General features: G+C 41.9%; 5 protein-coding genes across 5 annotated transcripts in view; all 5 read right to left on the bottom strand.

Annotated features, from left to right (window-relative positions):
* Positions 1–20,661, bottom strand: part of LOC115366073 (protocadherin alpha-C2-like) — a 187,040-nt gene that overhangs the window by 98,013 nt on the left and 68,366 nt on the right. The window lies entirely within an intron of this gene.
* Positions 599–3,266, bottom strand: LOC115366914 (protocadherin alpha-3-like). Its single transcript, XM_030062585.1, has one exon. The coding sequence runs from the start codon at positions 3,008–3,010 to the stop codon at positions 599–601; it is 2,412 nt and encodes an 803-aa protein (XP_029918445.1). The 5' UTR covers positions 3,011–3,266.
* Positions 3,825–6,851, bottom strand: LOC115366913 (protocadherin alpha-3-like). Its single transcript, XM_030062584.1, has 2 exons — positions 4,440–6,851; positions 3,825–3,839 (listed from the first exon to the last, which is right to left on the bottom strand). The coding sequence occupies exons 1-2, from the start codon at positions 6,849–6,851 to the stop codon at positions 3,825–3,827; spliced, it is 2,427 nt and encodes an 808-aa protein (XP_029918444.1).
* On the bottom strand, positions 8,324–10,735 carry LOC115366912 (protocadherin alpha-3-like). The gene has a single exon (XM_030062583.1). It carries the CDS (start codon positions 10,733–10,735, stop codon positions 8,324–8,326), a length of 2,412 nt encoding a protein of 803 aa, XP_029918443.1.
* Positions 11,623–14,523, bottom strand: LOC115366911 (protocadherin alpha-7-like). The gene is made up of 2 exons (XM_030062582.1): positions 12,137–14,523; positions 11,623–11,662 (listed from the first exon to the last, which is right to left on the bottom strand). Exons 1-2 carry the CDS (start codon positions 14,521–14,523, stop codon positions 11,623–11,625), a joined length of 2,427 nt encoding a protein of 808 aa, XP_029918442.1.

Here is a 20,661-nt window from a genome sequence, read left to right as displayed (position 1 = left end):
ACACACACACACACACACACACACACACACAAACACACACACACACACACACACACACACACACACACACACACATCTATATATAGATATAGGTGTATATATATAGAGATAAAGATATATAGATATATATATCCATATATATAAAGGAAAGATTTGTTAAAGTTAAAGTATGGGGAAAAATATAGACAAATGCATTTTGTACTCTGCTCTCGACAGCAGAATATTTTTGTGTGACAATGTTCTTAGCGTTTGAATCCGGTTAAATCATTTTCTTAAACATCAGTGCCGGATGGATTCATCTCTGCAATGAAACTGTTTCCTGAGACAAATATTTTCAGAAGATTGCTTAAAAAACATGGACAGCGACATACAAGCACAATGCCTATGAATTTATCAAGGAAAGAGTGGTTGGCACTGTACCAGACTCTAAATTATAAAAAGGTGCTGACTTTTAAAAGAGGAAAAACATTACATGCAAAAAAAAAAAAAAAAAAAACAGTCACGTATTACGTGCGAATTCAGATGAACTCAAAGTGGGAAAAACAAAACGAAAAAAATAACACTTTCACACTCTGCCTGGGACAGTAAAACGTGGAACCTATGGAAAATTGAATCTTCGTGTTCTTACCTTATCTTTATTGGGTAAAGTCTGAGTCCTGTTAAAAGTGTCTCCTCCATTAATACTGATAAGCTCCGCATCTACAGGCGGAAACGGCGCGGGGAAAACTACCACGTCACTCTTCAGTGTGTCTGAGCTGAAACACACGTCATACTGCTGAGTCGATTTAGAGTAAGACCAGCTCCCGTCAGGGTGGGTGGTGATCATTGGGGCGCCGTACCTGCCGAAACTGCCGTCTGTCCTGTGGCATTTCACAGCTATTAAACTGATGAGGCTCAGCAGAAAGATCACTGACACCGACACAATGGCGATCAGCAAATACAGGTTTAAATCGGAGAAGCTTTCCTCTTTCATCGGTACATGTCTGAACTGAGTCTGGATGTCAGCTGTGCTCTCAACCACCACCACATCAATAGACACAGTAGCTGACAGGGATGGCTCTCCGTTATCACAAACCAGCACCACCAGCGGGTGAGTTTTCAGGTCACTGTTACTCATTCGCCTCTTAGTCCTGATTTCCCCGGTGCTGGTTCCGATTCGGAACAGGTTTCCTCCCTTGGGCTCAGAGATGTGATAAGAAAGCAGCGCATTGTAGCCAGAGTCGGCGTCCACAGCCCTGATCTTGGCCACAAAGTAGCCCGCTTCAGCAGAATACGGGATGTTCTCACTGTTAACGGAGCCGTGCTCAGAATAGGGCGCGAGGATCCCGGGACTGTTGTCATTCTCATCCAGGATGAAAACGTTGACTGTCACGTTGCTGCTGAGCGGAGGAACACCAGAGTCTGTGGCCTGAACTTTAAACTGGAACGTCTTTAACTCCTCATAGTTGAAAGACTGCAAGCTGACTATTTCTCCCGTCTCTGAGTTTATATTTACCATTGCAGAAAGAGGCACTGAGTTATCGTTAATCTTTAAAATTGAATAGCTCACCTGACCGTTCTGATCGATGTCAGCATCGACTGCAGACACAGTTTTGATAGTTGCTCCAACTGGACTGTTCTCTTTCACGTAAACACTAATCACAGGCTCTGAAAAGCGAGGCGCATTGTCATTGACATCAGAAACACCAACAGTAATAACGCTGTTGCTGGATAGAGGTGGGGTCCCTTCATCAGTTGCTTCGATAGTGATATTATACTGGGCTCTACTTTCTCTGTCAAGGGGCCCGTTAACCACCAATGAGTAATAGTTTTTGTAATTTGTTTCCAATTTAAAGGGGGAAGCATTTGCAATGACAGCTTGTACTACACCGTTTTTCCCACCGTCTTTATCCAACACAGAGACAAGTGCAACGGCAGTACCTACTTTCGAGTCCTCCTTTACTGTGTTAAGTAGTGACGTCACAGTGATCTCAGGAGCATTGTCATTTATGTCCAGCACTTCCACCAGCACTTTACAATGAGCCGACATGGGAGGCTGGCCTATGTCGCTAGCCTGAGCATGAATCTCAAATGCAGGATGTTCTTCATAGTCGATCTTACCTTTGACCAAAATGGCACCGGTTTTAGGATCAATATCAAATACATCTAATATGTGGTCCTGACCTTTACGTCTTAAAGTGTATTCTATTTCACTATTTAAACCCTCATCTGCGTCTGTCGCATTCAGAAGTAACACTGTTGTTCCGGTTTTCAGGTTTTCTGAAATTTGTGTTTTATACAAGGAACTACTAAAAACTGGAGGGTTGTCGTTAATGTCCAAAATTTTAATCATAATTTGTGATGTGCCTGACTTGGGAGGATTTCCTCCGTCTACTGCAGTCAATATGAGCTTTATAGTGCTTTGTTTCTCGCGGTCTAAAGCTTTCTGCAACACTAACTCGGCAGATACGCTCTCTCCAGCTTTGTGTGTTTCTAAAGAAAAATAATTATTAGTGCTTAGCTTGTAAGTATTTACACCGTTTTTTCCAACATCCAGGTCTGACGCTTCTATCAGTCCAAATTTCACTCCTGGTAACGTGCTTTCAGCAATGTCAAGAGACTGTAAATTTTCAGAGAAAAAAGGTGCATTGTCGTTTATATCTACAACGTTTACCTCTAAACGATAGAGCTTCAAAGGGTCATTGATTACGGCCTCTACATTTATTGTACATTTTGCGGTCTTTGCACAGATCTCCTCGCGGTCAATGTTTTCATTCACATACAGTACACCAGTTTTCAGGTTGACATCAAAATATTTCCTATTTGTTCCAGTAACAATCTGAAACATACGAGACTCCAGTTCTTTGACATTTAGGTTCAGGTCCTTGGCGATATTTCCAACAATGGTCCCCGGGTTTACCTCCTCTGCGACGGAGTAAGAGAGCTGCCCACACACAGCGTCCCAGTAAAAATCCAGCATCACCACTAGTACATATATCCAAAAAGGGCTCCTTCTGCTTGAGAACAACATAATTGTATCCAATTTGAAAAAGCATCAATTCAGTCAAAATCCCATTAGCAGCGACATACATGAAACCAAGTTCTCAGTATTTTGCATCGCCGTGTCTCGCCCAGCGCCTCTTTGTAACAAAGCCTGAAGAAACATCATGCTCTCAATCTGGGAGGAGCCTCCAACCTCCAAAATGAACGTGCAAATGTCACGGTCTACAATGTCCCTTTGTGGTCATTTAAAATAACTACATTCACTACGAAAACAGCCATTATGGAATTACTTTATTTCTACTTAAAAATATAGCCTATATTTTAAAATCAACAAAAATGCCATACGAAGAAAAGTGTACATAAACAGCAATTCATTACAGGAATCATTCTACTTAACGTAATATCTGTGAGTTGTTTTAACCCCTTGTGGTTCTTTCCCTCCACTATAAAGGAAATAGACTCACTGGCTTTTGACATAAAGGATTTTGCAGCAATACGCTAAACCCGAAATGAAATGACGCCAAGTTTTTGGTAACACTGTAAAAAAGGTTCAATCTTAATTATAAATGCACAGATAGATAGATACTAATGACAGAAAAAAAATATACCCTATCTCTAAAAACAATAATAAACTGAGGGTAATAATTTTATCTCAACAAACACCTTGCTTATATGAAGAAAAACTTGGATGTACAACATACAAATGTAAAATCAAGCGTTTCATTATTTTCCTATTCTGGTCAGGGAATCATTCTTGTTCATTTTAAGATAAACATTTTTCCTGTATCACTGGGTTAATACTAAATACAGTGAGACACTTTTTTCAGCACCATGGACAGCTACTAAGGCATGCATGTCTGAAGGGAAGGGAGTCTAAAAAAGGAGATGTGTATATCAACTTAGCAGATTGCTGTGAATTACTATTGTGTTTTCTTTGAACAAAAAGATACCTAGTGGGGGAAATACGTGTCGACTACTAGCAATGAAACTCTTTTGTTTTTGTTTTGTTTTTTTTTCCAAAAATTTAAAGTATGGGGAAGAAACATGGCAAGACGCATTTTGTACTAGGCTCTAGACAGTAGGAGAACACTTCTGTGTGACCATGATCTTAGCGTTTCAGTCCGGTTCAGTCCTTCTCTTGAACATGTTAGTGTCCTATGAATTCCTCTCTGCAACGAAACTGTTTCCTGGGACAAACAACACTTTCAGAAGCTTACTTCAAAAACATGCAGCGCGACATACAAGCACAATGCCTACGAAGTCGTCAAGCAAGACGTGTTTGTCTCTTTACCAGACATTAAATTATAAAGAAGTGCTATCTCTTAACAAAAGAAAACAATTACATGCTGAACAAAGTATTTGGTGCGAATTCATATGTATTCAAAATGAAAAAAAAAAAAAAAAAAGAACGAAAAAAACTGACACTTTAACACTCTGCCCGAGACAGTAAAATTTACGGCCAATGGGAGAGTGTATCCTCGTGGTCTTACCTTTTCTTTATTGGGTAAAGTCTGAGTCCTGTTAAAAGTGTCTCCTCCATTAATACTGATGAGCTCCGCATCTACAGGCGGAAACGGTGCGGGGAAAACCACTACATCGCTCTTCAGTGTGTCTGAGCTGAAACACACGTCATACTGCTGAGTCGATTTAGAGTAAGACCAGCTCCCGTCAGGGTGGGTGGTGATCATTGGGGCGCCGTACCTGCCGAAACTGCCGTCTGTCCTGTGGCATTTCACAGCTATTAAACTGACGAGGCTCAGCAGAAAGATCACTGACACCGACACAATGGCGATCAGCAAATACAGGTTTAAATCGGAGAAGCTCTCCTCTTTTATCGGTACATGTCTGAACTGAGTCTGGATGTCAGCTGTGCTCTCAACCACCACCACATCAATAGACACAGTAGCTGACAGGGAGGGCTCTCCGTTATCACAAACAAGCACCACCAGCGGGTGAGTTTTCAGGTCATTGTCACTCATTCGCCTCTTAGTCCTGATTTCCCCGGTGCTGGTTCCGATTCGGAACAGGTTGCTCCCCTTGGGCTCGGAGATGTGATAAGAGAGCAGCGCATTGTAGCCAGAGTCGGCGTCCACAGCCCTGATCTTGGCCACAAAGTAGCCCGCTTCAGCAGAATAGGGGATGTTCTCACTGTTAACGGAGCCGTGCTCAGAATAGGGCGCGAGGATCCCGGGACTGTTGTCATTCTCATCCAGGATGAAAACGTTGACAGTCACGTTGCTTCTGAGCGGAGGAACACCAGAGTCTGTGGCCTGAACTTTAAACTGGAACGTCTTCAACTCCTCATAATTGAAAGACTGCAAGCTGACTATTTCTGCCGTCTCTGAGTTTATATTTACCATTGCTGTGAGCGGCACTGAGTTACTGTTACTCTTTAAAATTGAATAGCTCACCTGACCATTCTGATCGATGTCAGCATCGACTGCAGACACAGTTTTGATAGTTGCTCCAACTGGACTGTTCTCTTTCACGTAAACAGTAATCACTGGCTCTGAAAAGCGAGGCTCATTGTCATTGACATCAGAAACACCAACAGTAATAACTCTGGTGCTGCACAGAGGTGGGGTCCCTTCATCAGTTGCTTCGATAGTGATATTATACTGGGCTCTACTTTCTCTGTCAAGGGGCCCGTTAACCACCAATGAGTAATAGTTTTTGTAATTTGTTTCCAATTTAAAGGGGGGAGCATTTGCAATGACAGCTTGTACTACACCGTTTTTCCCACCGTCTTTATCCAACACAGAGACAAGTGCAACCGCAGTACCTACTTTCGCGTCCTCCTTCACTGTGCTCAGTAGAGATGTCACAGTGATCTCAGGAGCATTGTCATTTAGGTCCAGCACTTCCACCAGCACTTTACAGTGAGCCGACATGGGTGGCTGGCCTTTGTCGGTTGCCTGTGCATGGATCTCAAATGCAGGATGTTCTTCATAGTCGATCTTACCTTTGACTAAAATGGCACCGGTTTTAGAATCAATATCAAATACATCTAGTATGTCATCCTGACCTTTACGTCTTAAAGAGTATTCTATTTCACTATTTAAACCCTCATCTGCGTCTGTTGCATTCAAAATCAACACTATTGACCCGTTCTTCAGGTTTTCTGAAATTTGTGTTTTATACAAAGAACTACTAAAAACTGGGCGATTGTCGTTATTGTCCAAAACTTTGATGATAATTTGAGATGTGCTTGATTTGGGTGGATTTCCTCCGTCGACTGCAGTCAATATGAGCGTTATAGTACTTTGTTTCTCGCGGTCTAAAGCTTTCTGCAACACTAACTCGGCAGACACACTCTCTCCCGCTTTGTGTATCTCTAAAGAAAAATAATCATTGGAATTGAGCTTGTAAGTATTTACACCGTTTTTTCCAACATCCAAATCTGATGCCTCTATCAGTCCAAATTTCGCTCCCGTTAAAGTATTTTCAGCAATGTCAAGAGACTGTACATTTTCAGAGAAAAAAGGTGCATTATCGTTTATATCTACAACGTTTACCTCTAAACGATAGAGCTTCAAAGGGTCATTGATCACAGCCTCTACATTTAGAGTACATTTTGTAGCCTTCGCACAGATCTCCTCTCGGTCAATTTTTTCATTCACGTACAATACACCAGTTTTCAGGTTCACGTCAAAATATTTCCTATTTGTTCCAGTAACGATCTGAAACATACGAGATTCCAGTTCGTGGATGTTTAGGTTCAGGTCCTTGGCGATATTTCCAACAACGGTGCCCTGGCTTACCTCCTCTGCGACGGAGTACGAGAGCTGCCCACACACAGCGTCCCGGTAAAAATCAAGCACCACCACTAGTACATATATCCAAAAAGGGCTCCTGCTTGAGAACAACATAATTGCATCCAATATGAAACAGCATTAATTCCGTAAAAATCCCATTAGCAGCGACCAACACAAAACCAATTTCTCAGCATGTTGCATTTCCCTGTCTCGCCCAGCGCCTCTTTGTAACAAAGCCTAAAGCAACGTCACCATCCTCTGAATCTGGGAGGAGCCTCCAACCTCCAAAATGAGCGTGCAAATGTCATGGTCTACAATGTCCCCTTGTGGTCATTTAAATTAACTATATTCACTCCGAAAACAGCTATAACGGAATTACTCTATTACTGCTGAAATACATTTTTTTATTATTATTTTTTCAACAAAAATGTTCTACAAAGAAAAGTGTACATGAACGGCACTTCATTACACGGAACATTCTCCTTAACGTGATATTTGTAAGCAGTTTTTTCCCCTTGTGCTCCTTTCCTTCAAGCATGAAGGAGGAGACTCAACATTTTCTGATATAAAGGATACTGCAGCAAAACGTTAAACACGAAATTAAATGAATCCAAGTTTTTGTGAACACTCTAAAACAAAGTGTCAGAAGGAGAAGAAAGACAAAAAAATCCTCACATACAAAGATAATTATAAAGTGGGGGTAAAAATTTTATCTCAACAGACACCTTCCCTGAGCGCGGGAAAAAAGGATATACTGTACAACAAACAACCTTAAAATCAAGCGTTTCAATATACTCCTATTACGCCTCTTGGCCAGGGACGCAGTCTTTTTAATTTTGAAATGAGCAATTTTCCTGTGTCTCAGGGATAAAACTAAATAGAGTCAGACACGTGTTTCAGCACCATGGACAGCTACTCACACATGCGATGTCTACATTGAGTGGTATTTGACAATGCAGATGTGTATATCAACTTAGCAAATTCCTGGAAATTACTACTGTGTTGTCTTTGAACAAACACACACACACACACACACACACACACACACACACACACACACATCTATATATAGATATAGGTGTAGATATATAGAGATATAGATAGATAGATAGATATATCTATATATATAAAGGAAATATTTGTTAAAGTTAAAGTATGGGGAAAAATATAGACAAATGCATTTTCTACTCTGCTCTCGACAGCAGAATATTTTTGTGTGACAATGTTCTTAGCGTTTGAATCCGGTTAAATCCTTTTCTTAAACATCAGTGCCGGATGGATTCATCTCTGCAATGAAACTGTTTCCTGAGACAAACATTTTCAGAAGATTGCTTCAAAAACATGGACAGCGACATACACGCACAATGCCTATGAATTTATCAAGGAAGGAGTGGTTGGCACTGTACCAGACTCTAAATTATAAAGAGGTGCTGACTTTTAAAAGAGGAAAAACATTGCATGCCAAAAAAAAAAAAAAAAAAAACAGTCACGTATTACGTGCGAATTCAGATGAACTCAAAGTGGGAAAAACAAAACGAAAAAAAATGACACTTTAACACTCTGCCTGGGACAGTAAAACGTGGAACCTATGGAAAATTGAATCTTCGTGTTCTTACCTTATCTTTATTGGGTAAAGTCTGCGTCCTGTTAAAAGTGTCTCCTCCATTAATACTGATCAGCTCCGCATCTACTGGCGGAAACGGCGCGGGGAAAACCACCACGTCACTCTTTAGTGTGTCTGAGCTGAAACACACGTCATACTGCTGAGTCGATTTAGAGTAAGACCAGCTCCCGTCAGGGTGGGTGGTGATCATTGGGGCGCCGTACATGCCGAAACTGCCGTCTGTCCTGTGGCATTTCACAGCTATTAAACTGATGAGGCTCAGCAGAAAGATCACTGACACCGACACAATGGCGATCAGCAAATACAGGTTTAAATCGGAGAAGCTCTCCTCCTTCATCGGTACACGTCTGAACTGAGTCTGGATGTCAGCTGTGCTCTCAACCACCACCACATCAATAGACACAGTAGCTGACAGGGATGGCTCTCCGTTATCACAAACCAGTACCACCAGCGGGTGAGTTTTCAGGTCATTGTCACTCATTCGCCTCTTAGTCCTGATTTCCCCGGTGCTGGTTCCGATTCGGAACAGGTTGCTCCCCTTGGGCTCGGAGATGTGATAAGAAAGCAGCGCATTGTAGCCAGAGTCGGCGTCCACAGCCCTGATCTTGGCCACAAAGTAGCCCGCTTCAGCAGAATAGGGGATGTTCTCACTGTTAATGGAGCCGTGCTCAGAATAGGGCGCGAGGATCCCGGGACTGTTGTCATTCTCATCCAGGATGAAAACGTTGACAGTCACGTTGCTGCTGAGCGGAGGAACACCAGAGTCTGTGGCCTGAACTTTAAACTGGAACGTCTTCAACTCCTCATAGTTGAAAGACTGCAAGCTGACTATTTCTCCCGTCTCTGAGTTTATATTTACCATTGCTGTGAGCGGCACTGAGTTACTGTTACTCTTTAAAATTGAATAGCTCACCTGACCGTTCTGATCGATGTCAGCATCGACTGCAGACACAGTTTTGATAGTTGCTCCAACTGGACTGTTCTCTTTCACGTAAGCATTAATCACAGGCTCTGAAAAGCGAGGCGCATTGTCATTGACATCAGAAACACCAACAGTAATAACTCTGTTGCTGGATAGAGGTGGGGTCCCTTCATCAGTTGCTTCGATAGTGATATTATACTGGGCTCTACTTTCTCTGTCAAGGGGGCCGTTAACCACCAATGAGTAATAGTTTTTGTAATTTGTTTCCAATTTAAAGGGGGAAGCATTTGCAATGACAGCTTGAACTACACCATTTTTCCCACCGTCTTCATCCAACACAGAGACAAGTGCAACCGCAGTACCTACTTTCGCGTCCTCCTCCACTGTGTTCAGCAGTGATGTCACAGTGATCTCAGGAGCATTGTCATTTAGGTCCAGCACTTCCACCAGCACTTTACAATGAGCCGACATGGGTGGCTGGCCTTTGTCGGTTGCCTGTGCATGGATCTCAAATGCAGGATGTTCTTCATAGTCGATCTTACCTTTGACTAAAATGACACCGGTTTTAGGATTAATTTCAAATACATGTAATATGTGATCCTGACCTTTACGTCTTAAAGAGTATTCTATTTCACTATTTAAACCCTCATCTGCGTCTGTCGCATTCAAAAGTAACACTGTTGACCCGTTTTTCAGGTTTTCTGAAATTTGTGTTTTATACAAAGAGCTACTAAAAACTGGAGGGTTGTCGTTATTGTCCAAAACTTTGATCATAATTTGTGATGTTCCAGACTTTGGAGGATTTCCTCCGTCGACTGCAGTCAATGTGAGTTTAACAATAGGCTGTTTCTCGCGGTCTAAACCTTTCTGCAGCACTAACTCGGCAGACACACTCTCTCCCGCTTTGTGTGTTTCTAAAGAAAAATAATCATTGGAGTTGAGCTTGTAAGTATTTACACCGTTTTTTCCAACATCCAAGTCTGATGCCTCTATCAGTCCAAATTTTACTCCTGGTAAAGTGCTTTCAGCAATGTCAAGAGACTGTAAATTTTCAGAGAACAAAGGTGCATTATCATTTATATCTACAACGTTTACCTCTAAACGATAGACCTTCAAAGGTTTGTTGATTACAGCCTCTATGTTTAGAGTACATTTTGTAGCCTTCGCACAGATCTCCTCTCGGTCAATTTTTTCATTTACATACAGGACACCAGTTTTCAGATTCACATCAAAGTATTTCCTATTTGATCCAGTAACAATCTGAAACATACGAGACTCCAAATCCGGGACATTAAGGTTCAGGTCCTTAGCGAGAATTCCAACAACGGTCCCCGGGTTTACCTCCTCTGCGACGGAGTAAGAGAGCTGCCCACACACTGCGTCCCAGTAAAAATCAAGCAGCACCACCAGCATATATATGCCACAGGGGCTCCTTCTGCTCGAGAACAACATCCTATCCAACATGAAAAAAATATTGACGCAATCCGACCAGTCCAGTCAAGGCCAATTTAAGGACGACATACACATATCTTATTTTCTGGCATTTTAAAAAGCAAGAGAGAAAGTGTTGTCGCAATGTTCCCTCTCTCCCGACGTTTCTTCGCAACAAAGCCCTGGGAAACGTCTCCCTCTGAATCTGGGTGGAGCATGAAAAAGAACGTGCAAATGTCACGGTCTACAATGTCCTCGTGTGGCCATTTAAAATAACTACATTCATTTTAGAGACAGCCATAATGGGATCACGTGCATTATTCTGAATTCTCATTTTTGCAAATAACCAATGGCATACTAAAGAGAGTGTACATGAATATGCAAATTATCGCACGGATTATTGTAATCGTAATAACTGCGACCCCTCTCACCCCTAGTATAAAAGACAGTCATCTTATTCTGACATAAAATACACTGAAGCAACTCTAGAACCGAAATTATAAAAAGACAAGATATTCGGTAACGCAGTAAAACATACAAACTGATAAGGTAGAATATAAAATTAAATAAAATAAATAACTAGTCAAACAAATAAATAAATGTACAAACATAATGACAAATATTATGTCTCCAAACTGATTTCAATAATAAAGTAACAAATTGAGGCAGGGCAGGTGTTCTGAACTGAGGGTAGTCATTTTAACCAGACATACCTTGCATAAACGTAATGAACCTGGATACACACCATGCAACGCTTCATAGCAAGCATTTCAATAAAGCCCTATAGCCTACTAAACGTGCAATTTAGTGAAACTTTTCTTGGTGATAATGAGAAAACAAACATTCCGCTTCATCTTGACGACCGTACAGAACATACTGTGAGGTTTGTTCCGGCACCATGGCCAGCGTCATAAACAAACGATGCCTAAAAATATGTACAATTGGCAAAAAGTTTTATGTCAGCTTAGTAATTTGCCGTTAATTTTATTGTGTTGTATCTGAACACACAAGAAACATAAATTGACAAAAAGGATCCAGAAAGGCCCTGTCATTAAAGTATCGATATCTGTCATTCCCAATTATTGGAAACAAACCAGTTTCATACTACAAAAAGGGGAACCTGAATGTCAAATCAGGCGAAATAAAAGCTATGCGGTTATGCGTTAAAATATAAAAACTGGAGAAAACAGGCAAAAAAATTGATGTTGACAAACAAATAAAAGCTGTGATTCCTGAGGGTAATTATGCAAACATGTGCCTCGCTTAATCCAGAGGGGACACAAGGAAAAACATTTACATATATGTGTTCTGTGTAAATTAAATTTTTCATTTTTTCATGCACTATACCGCGAGTAAAATGTTACATGCAGCTTTCGCAATAAATTAGAGAAACAACAGAGAAATAAAATCTCTCATAATGTTCTTACCTTCTTTTTGTTGGGTAAAGTCTGAGTCCTGTTAAAAGTGTCTCCTCCATTAATACTGATCAACTCCGCATCTACTGGCGGAAACGGCGCGGGGAAAACCACTACATCACTCTTCAGTGTGTCTGAGCTGAAACACACGTCATACTGCTGGGCCGATTTAGAGTAAGACCAGCTCCCGTCAGGGTGGGTGGTGATCATTGGGGCGCCGTACATGCCGAAACTGCCGTCTGTCCTGTGGCATTTCACAGCTACTAAACTGATGAGGCTCAGCAGAAAGATCACTGACACCGACACAATGGCGATCAGCAAATACAGGTTTAAATCGGAGAAGCTCTCCTCCTTCATCGGTACATGTCTGAACTGAGTCTGGATGTCAGCTGTGCTCTCAACCACCACCACATCAATAGACACAGTAGCCGACAGGGAGGGCTCTCCGTTATCACAAACCAGCACCACCAGCGGGTGAGTTTTCAGGTCATTGTCACTCATTCGCCTCTTAGTCCTGATTTCCCCGGTGCTGGTTCCGATTCGGAACAGGTTGCTCCCCTTGGGCTCGGAGATGTGATAAGAAAGCAGCGCATTGTAGCCAGAGTCGGCGTCCACAGCCCTGATCTTGGCCACAAAGTAGCCCGCTTCAGCAGAATAGGGAATGCTTTCACTGTTAACGGAGCTGTGCTCCGAATAGGGCGCAAGGATCCCGGGACTGTTGTCATTCTCATCCAGGATGAAAACGTTGACAGTCACGTTGCTGCTGAGCGGAGGAACACCAGAGTCTGTGGCCTGAACTTTAAACTGGAACGTCTTTAACTCCTCATAGTTAAAAGACTGTAGGCTGACTATTTCTCCTGTCTCTGAGTTGATATTTACCATTGCTGTGAGCGGCACTGAGTTACTGTTACTCTTTAAAATTGAGTAGCTCACTCGACCATTTTGGTCAATGTCAGCATCAACTGCGGATACCATTTCCAGAACTGCTCCTAGCGGGCTATTCTCTTTCACATAAACATTGACCTCGGGCTCTGAAAAATATGGCGCGTTGTCATTCACATCAGAAACGTGTACAGTAATAACACTGGTGCTGGAGAGAGGAGGGGTTCCTTCATCAATAGCTGTAATGGTCACATTGTGGTCTGCGGCGCTCTCTCTGTCTAGGGGGCCATCCACTACCAATGAATAATAGTTTTTGTAATTTGTTTTCAGTTTGAATGGAGCCTTATTTGTAATCTGGCATTTCACATCACCATTTTTACCTCCATCTCTATCAAGTATTGACACAAGGGCAACAGCAGTACCTACTTTAGCGTCTTCTTCCACCTTGTTTAGTAGTGACGTCACAGTGATCTCTGGAGCATTATCATTCACGTCTATAACTTCTACCAGCACTTTACAATGAGCTGCCATCGGTGGTTGGCCTCTGTCGCTAGCTTCTACACGAATCTCAAATGCCTTTCTTTCTTCATAGTCTATACTGCCTTTTACCACAATGCTACCCGTTTGATGTTCAATTTCAAATATATCAAGTACATGATCTTGATCTTTGCTTCTCAGAGAATATATTATTTCACCGTTCAGGCCTTCGTCTGCATCTGTGGCGTTCACAGAGATTACTGTTGTGCCTGGGGGTGAGTTTTCTGGAATTTGAGTTTTATACAAAGATTTGCTGAATATCGGAAGGTTATCGTTATTGTCTAAAACATGAATAACAAGCTGTGAAGTGCCTGACCTCGGAGGACTCCCTCCATCTACAGCGGTCAGAGTCAGTTTAATCGAAGGCTGCTTCTCTCGGTCTAAAGCTTTCTGCAGCACTAACTCGGCAGACACACTCTCCGCTGCTTTGTGCACCGCCAAAGAGAAATGTTCATTTTGGCTTAATTTGTACGTGTTCACTCCATTTTTTCCCACATCTGCATCAGATGCCTCAAATAAAGCAAATTTCACTCCGGGTAGAGTACTTTCTGCAATGTCTAAATTTTGTGATTTAGCTGTAAACAACGGATAATTATCATTTATATCTAAGATGTTTATGTCAATACGATAAAGATTCAATGGGTTATTTATTACCGCCTCTACATTTATTGTACATATGGTTTCCTCCGCACAAAGTTCCTCTCTGTCTATTATATCACTGACATAGAGAGCCCCAGTCTTTAGATTTACCTCGAACAATTTTCTTTTTGATCCAGTAACAATCTGAAACATACGAGACTCCAGATCTTGTAGGCTTAAGTTAAGATCTTTAGCGATATTTCCAACAGAAGTGCCCGGGTTCACCTCCTCTGAGACGGTGTAGGAGAGCTGCCCAGACACAGCTTCCCAGTAACAATCCAGTAGAACAAATGCTAGATATATCCCAACAGACCTCCATCTACACGATAAAGGCATAGTTATTTCAAACCTGAAAAAGCATAAATCCAAATTTCCAATCGAGGTCAACTAATACAGAGAGCAAGGAGGAAATCAGTCAAAGTGAGTTTTAAATAGAGACGGTATACATTAAGCGGTTCCTTCCCTCATCGTCCGTCTCTTTACAACAAAGCATGAGGAAATATGGTGTATTTTCTGAAAACGGGAGGGGCCGAGATCTCTTGGACAGCAGCGCTCACCTCAGTGGATCAACAGTGGCTCCACGTGGTCAAAGCGGTGATGTGCACACGCAGTTCAAAATGTGATGTTGCTTGAAATCCCATTAAATCACATATCATATCAAGCATATTACTTCATAGGCATGAAAACAATGTCAATGTTATCCAAAAACGTGCTATTAAGGTACTTAACTGTAATAAGAAAGTGTATGAATTGTGTATGCAGCACAACATGTAATTTCAGCACCATGGACAGCACACGAGAGCCTGTCATGAATAGAAAGCACGTTCTGTCCAGGTTTGTGGCATCACTGAGAAATCTGCCCTGACCTTCAAACTTATGGGTCATGAATGTAATTGCTGTACTTCCTGCACTCACTCCTACACCCTCCACACCATCACTTGTATTTAATTCATAATGACATGACAGCCATTAGGTTTTCATACCATCAACTACTGTTAAATCATGCATTTAGTTTGTTTGATGTCTAATTCTTCCTCCTCATCATCATCTGTCTTTATGTGTATTAAAATAGCTTTGGAGATAATAAATACATCACATTTGGTCCTTCCTTCCCCTTCCCTCTCATGGACATGGCAGGGAAGGGGAAGGGTGGGGAGTACCACACACTGAACTGTATTTTGGTTTGTTCTAGTGTTTACCCACACCCTCACAGAGACAGCAGCCACAAGCTTATGAACGTTCCCTGGTTTGTAATCCCAGGATTAAGCCCTTGATGCAGAAACTCCTGTCCTATTTCCATTCCCTGGGAAACATGATTTGATTTAAAAAATATTAATAATCATCACATTGTGAGTCACAGTCCTTCTCCCCCAAAACATAATAACAGTAATACCTCACAAGGAAAGACCTGTGCACACAATATTCATAATGTATAGCATGAATGAATGAATAAATAAATAAATAAATCGGTCTATATGTAAAAGACTGAGTAAAATGCACATGTAGGTTAAGTACGTGCACACACAGACACAGAGAAATGCTTGTGCACACACACAGATGTACAAAATAAAAGCTATATAGGAAAAAACACCTGGTCCGCTAGACCTAGACAGCCCATAATGGAACTCAGTGATTCATAGCTTATTTGTAGGTCACTGTCTATACTGTGAGTGCTGACCTTACAGGACTTCTGCAGCCTAAGCTAATTTGACTGGATTCAAATTTCTCTCATACACCAGCACTACAAACAAGGACATCGGTGTAGCTAAAATGTGAATGCAGCTTGTCAGAGATGCTGCTTTATGAGTTACTGAAACCATGGCCACATTTGAAGGATAAATTCATCCTATAGGCTATGTGGAGGAAGCACTGATCATATGTGGAGGTTGTGATGTCATAGAGGCACCACATCACCTCCTCTCCCACTGCCAGATACAACTGGGCTGCCCTACTCTAGTGGGGAGCATCTGCATAGGGGTCAATGAATTAATTTGCAGTTGTACTCATTAATGCATAAATAATTAATTATACAGCACAAACACAAACAGACAATTTGTGTGTGTGTGTGTGTGTGTGTGTGTGTGTGTGTGTGTGTGTGGGTGTGTGTGTGTGTGTGCTATTATCATATTATAGTACTTTAGTTAGTAAAATTAAGTAAGCCATTATCAGGGCAAATTCCAGTCCCATTTTCATCTACAAATTCCACATGCATTGATAAAAGTCACATTTCCTGAGGCTATAATAAGTGAGCGTGATGAATAATTAATAGTGAATAAATTCTGAGTAAGTAAAGAAACAATATTTGGTCGCTGAACAGTAAAGCGGTGCATAATGACTGTAGCGGTTTGATGTGCCTGCATGTCTGTGATTTAATTCTCTCTCAGAGAAAGAGAGAGAGAGAGAGAGAGAGAGAGAGAGAGAGAGAGAGAGAGAGAGAGAGAGAGAGAGAGAGAGGGAGGGAGGGAGGGAGAGAGGGAGAGGATGAGAGAAAGAAAGAGGGAGGGAGAGAGAGTGATTGAACAGTTTTTGGGTGTGTTCACTGCACAGTAAAAAGACCAGCAATCAGTTGAGACTAATAAATACATTTCACATGATACTGATTAAACGATATTCTCACAATCCTTTAAATGTGCCCATCAATATGTGTTGTTGCCTGTTCGTGAGTGCATGTTTAGGGGCGTGTACTGTACATCTGTGAGTGCATTGAGTAGATCAGTCGATGGGGGTTGGGTGTTATCGGAACATGCTCTAAGGCGAGTCCCAACCCCCCCACCCCCCTCTCTCCTTCTGCACAGCTCTCTTGTCTCCATGGCAACGCCACCTCAGGAGCTCACATGATGCATGTGCGCACACACAAACGCACGCAGGACCAACACACTAACATCCTCAGCTTTAGGCTCAAAAGGCAGTGTATATTATGAGAGGTAACATTTCTTTTGGATTCCCTACTCACTTCCACAGCGCTTTCCTATTCAGACTGAGATTCTTATTTGCCGATGTTCACATCCACACAGCTGTGTCTCACTGAACAAAGCAGATCACAGCCATAGTGACAGGAAGAATTACACATACATGTTCACACACACAAACACAGATACACCAGGCCAGGCTAGCTAGGGTCACAGTTGGGCTGCTCACACATTGGTAATGTAGCTCTGCAGCAACATATTCACTATGACAGATCCACTTTAGCAACAGTGCCTGCTTCTATTTCCAACACCACACCCCCACAAAAAGCCTGACCTTCTCATTCAACAATGCCCAGCCCCCTGTACCCTCTCTGGGCCAGGACTCTAGAGACCAACCCCCCTTCCCCTACAGCCCACAGATAGCATCCTGCTTCATGTAGATAGATACTGATGTCATTCTATGTTGTTTGTGGGGGAGTTCAGATGATAAAGACATGAGGGGGTAGCATACACCACGTGGAGGTCTCCCTTTTTATTCAGTACCTAGCTACCCGGGCAACACCTCCATTAGGGACAGTTACACAGTGATTGAACGCCTATTGTTCAGACCCATTCCTACATGCTCTTTGTGTTGAGAGTTAGAACCATATTCCCTGGTGTGTACTCTCTAATCTGTCCAGCCGCTTTTGTAAAATGGCTCATATAGCACCTGACTTGAGAAACAGAGTGACTAAAGCCACACCCTAATGCAGCACTCTAATCATTGAAATACTCTGGTGGTAGGGGGGTGAGAAGAATACATTGGGAGATAGAAATTAGAATGTAATGTAATAGAGAGAGAAGATACAACAGTGAAGAAGGCATGGGGAAGTGAATTAAAAGAAGAGGAAGCACGTTATAGTAAGGAATGTGGGTGGAAGGGATAAGCCTCTCGGAAGAGAAGGAAATGTTAAAAATAGAAGGAAACTGGATCACTTTTTCATGAGATGAGAATTTCTAAAATGTTAATGTTGCAAGCATATCAGATTAGATATTGCTCTGATTTATTTGTCACAACTAAAAATGACTCCTATAAATTGCATTACACACACTACAATAGAATCACACACCTTTGCATAGACACAGATACAGGCATACACACAAAGCACAGGCACACAGCCGTGATGTAGAGTGTAGAGAGCAGAGAGAGAGAGCAGAGAGAGAGAGCAGAGAGAGAGAGAGAGAGAGAGAGAGAGAGAGAGAGAGAGAGGAAGAGAGGGAGACAGAGACAGAGACAGGGAAGATGAATTAGTTTGTATATTTAATCCAACCACCACTTAATCATTTATTTCCAAATCTGCACTTGCCTCCACTAGTTCCTGAAGTAAGTAGGACAGGGGCGGGTCCATGCAATCACTAGTGGAACAAGATAAACAGGAAAAAAAAAAACAGGACATGGCAATATGGAGTGTGTCCAAACACACACATGCATGCACGCGCACGCGCACACACACACACACACACACACACACACACACACACACACACACACACACACACACACACACACACACACACACCCTTGAGATAGGGCTACAGACAGACCAACACAATGTTCACTCATTTGGAAAGTAATGGCACAATGCCCAAAAATCATATAATTAGTTACTCTACTGTAAAATAACAGGCAGGGAAACAGTATGCCATTGTTGCTAAGGTCATTGTTCATTTGGTGGAATGACTGTAATGGCTGAATTGGAGAGACATGATGATACTGGGTTTTAATTTATTACAGGCTGTCTTTGTACATATACACTGTTCCAAAGAAAGTATCTATTTCTGCCCAACTTGCCACACACTTCTCTGCTGTAGAAAATGTTTCAACTACTCTTTCAACACTGTACCTACATGTAATACAAGGGACCTGCCGACCTCATCAGTACCACGTGCCAGTTTACAAAAGATAGAGACTGTATGAAGAGCCCTGTGATTACTAAGTTCATCAAAGTCTCATCATGTAGACACTGTCACTCATGTCAAAGCCAAAGCAGTAATGTCACTATTACCAAAGTTAATGTAGAAGCTGTAGCAAGCAAAGCTAATTGGTATTCAGGAGAAGTATGGCATGTATGCAAGTGTCTAGATTTGTGGTTTTGCTGCAGGCAGAAATGCAAAAAGAAACTCTGACACACACTCAAGCTAACAAAACCCCTCTGTTTCACTCAGAGATGTGGCCAAGTATGTGGACGAGATATATGCTGACTAGGGATTGTGTGTGCGTGTGCGTGCGTGCGTGCGTGTGTGTGTGTGTGTGTGTGCGTGCGTGCGTGCGTGCGTGCGTGCGTGCGTGCGTGTGTGTGTGTGTGTGTGTGTGTGTGTGTGTGTGCGTGCGTGCGTGCGCGCACACGCGCGCGTGCATGTGTCTGCATTTAAGTGTAAGATAGATAGATAGATAGATGGATAGATGGATAGATAGATAGATAGATAGATAGAGAGATAGATAGATAGATAGATAGGTGACATTCTCTTCAGAAAAGAAAAAAAAACAGTTCTGATACATCAAATAGACTGCAGCAGGTTAGAAACAGACAAGATTTCTTTTGCAACGGCAGGCCAACCATTTTATCAAAGCTGTGAAACTGATTGGCTGTTCAAAAAGGATCTGTGATGGCAAAGACAGTATGAAAATCCCTGATTGGTAGGCAAGAATGAATGTGACTGTAATGAATACTCTGATTGGTTCTACACTGTGCCTAGCGACAAAGCAGTGTCCGATAGATCTCTGCTTCCCCAAGGAACAGCTGCATCATAACTGATGCACTACCGCTCCTCTTGTATCCATGGTGACGCAAATGCAGACCCCCTCAGTGCCCCTCCCCACCTCTGTACCCACTCTTTGTGAGCACACAGCCCATGCGCCAAGGACAGGGCACTATCATGTTTTTATTCATCCACACCCTTAATCACACCCACACACCTTTTGTAAACCCCATATATCAGCATTACATTTAACAAAAACATATATTTTCCACACTGTGCAAATTCATGCAGTTCATACATAACACATTTATAAGTGGATACACTTAAAATGTACACACATAGGAACAAACAACCTGATCCAACCCGTTTTTGTGGGATTAAGAATAAATCTATCTGTATAATCAGCATAACCTAGATTTGTCAATCAACCAGTTCACTGGGGAAGAGGGCATGGACCCATGTTTGGTTTAAAAGAGACAGAGCATAAAATGGGCTGGGACCTGCTACACATGGATCAATGCAGACACAGAAACCCATTAGCAGTACCAGTCAATAAAATGACACACAAAGAGAACATGCTAAATAATTGAATATATTGGCACACAGACACACATACAGTACAAGAGAAGTGGTCAGTAAGTTCCACTTTTTGCCACAAGAGGGAGAATTTGCTTTCTTTTCTTTGTTTTTAACTGCTGTAGGGTTTCACAGAGTATATGTACATGTACATGTGTACACATTCACACACACTGACAAACCATACAACAAATGCATCATTAAAAAGACTAACATGCAAAGTATGTGTGAATTTCTAAATGGAAAGAAC

The sequence above is a fragment of the Myripristis murdjan genome, chromosome 10, assembly GCF_902150065.1.
Source record: "Myripristis murdjan chromosome 10, fMyrMur1.1, whole genome shotgun sequence".
Taxonomy (NCBI): domain Eukaryota; kingdom Metazoa; phylum Chordata; class Actinopteri; order Holocentriformes; family Holocentridae; genus Myripristis; species Myripristis murdjan.
The sequence above is the reverse complement of the archived record's forward strand: the minus strand, read 5'-3'. Positions and strand labels throughout refer to the sequence as shown.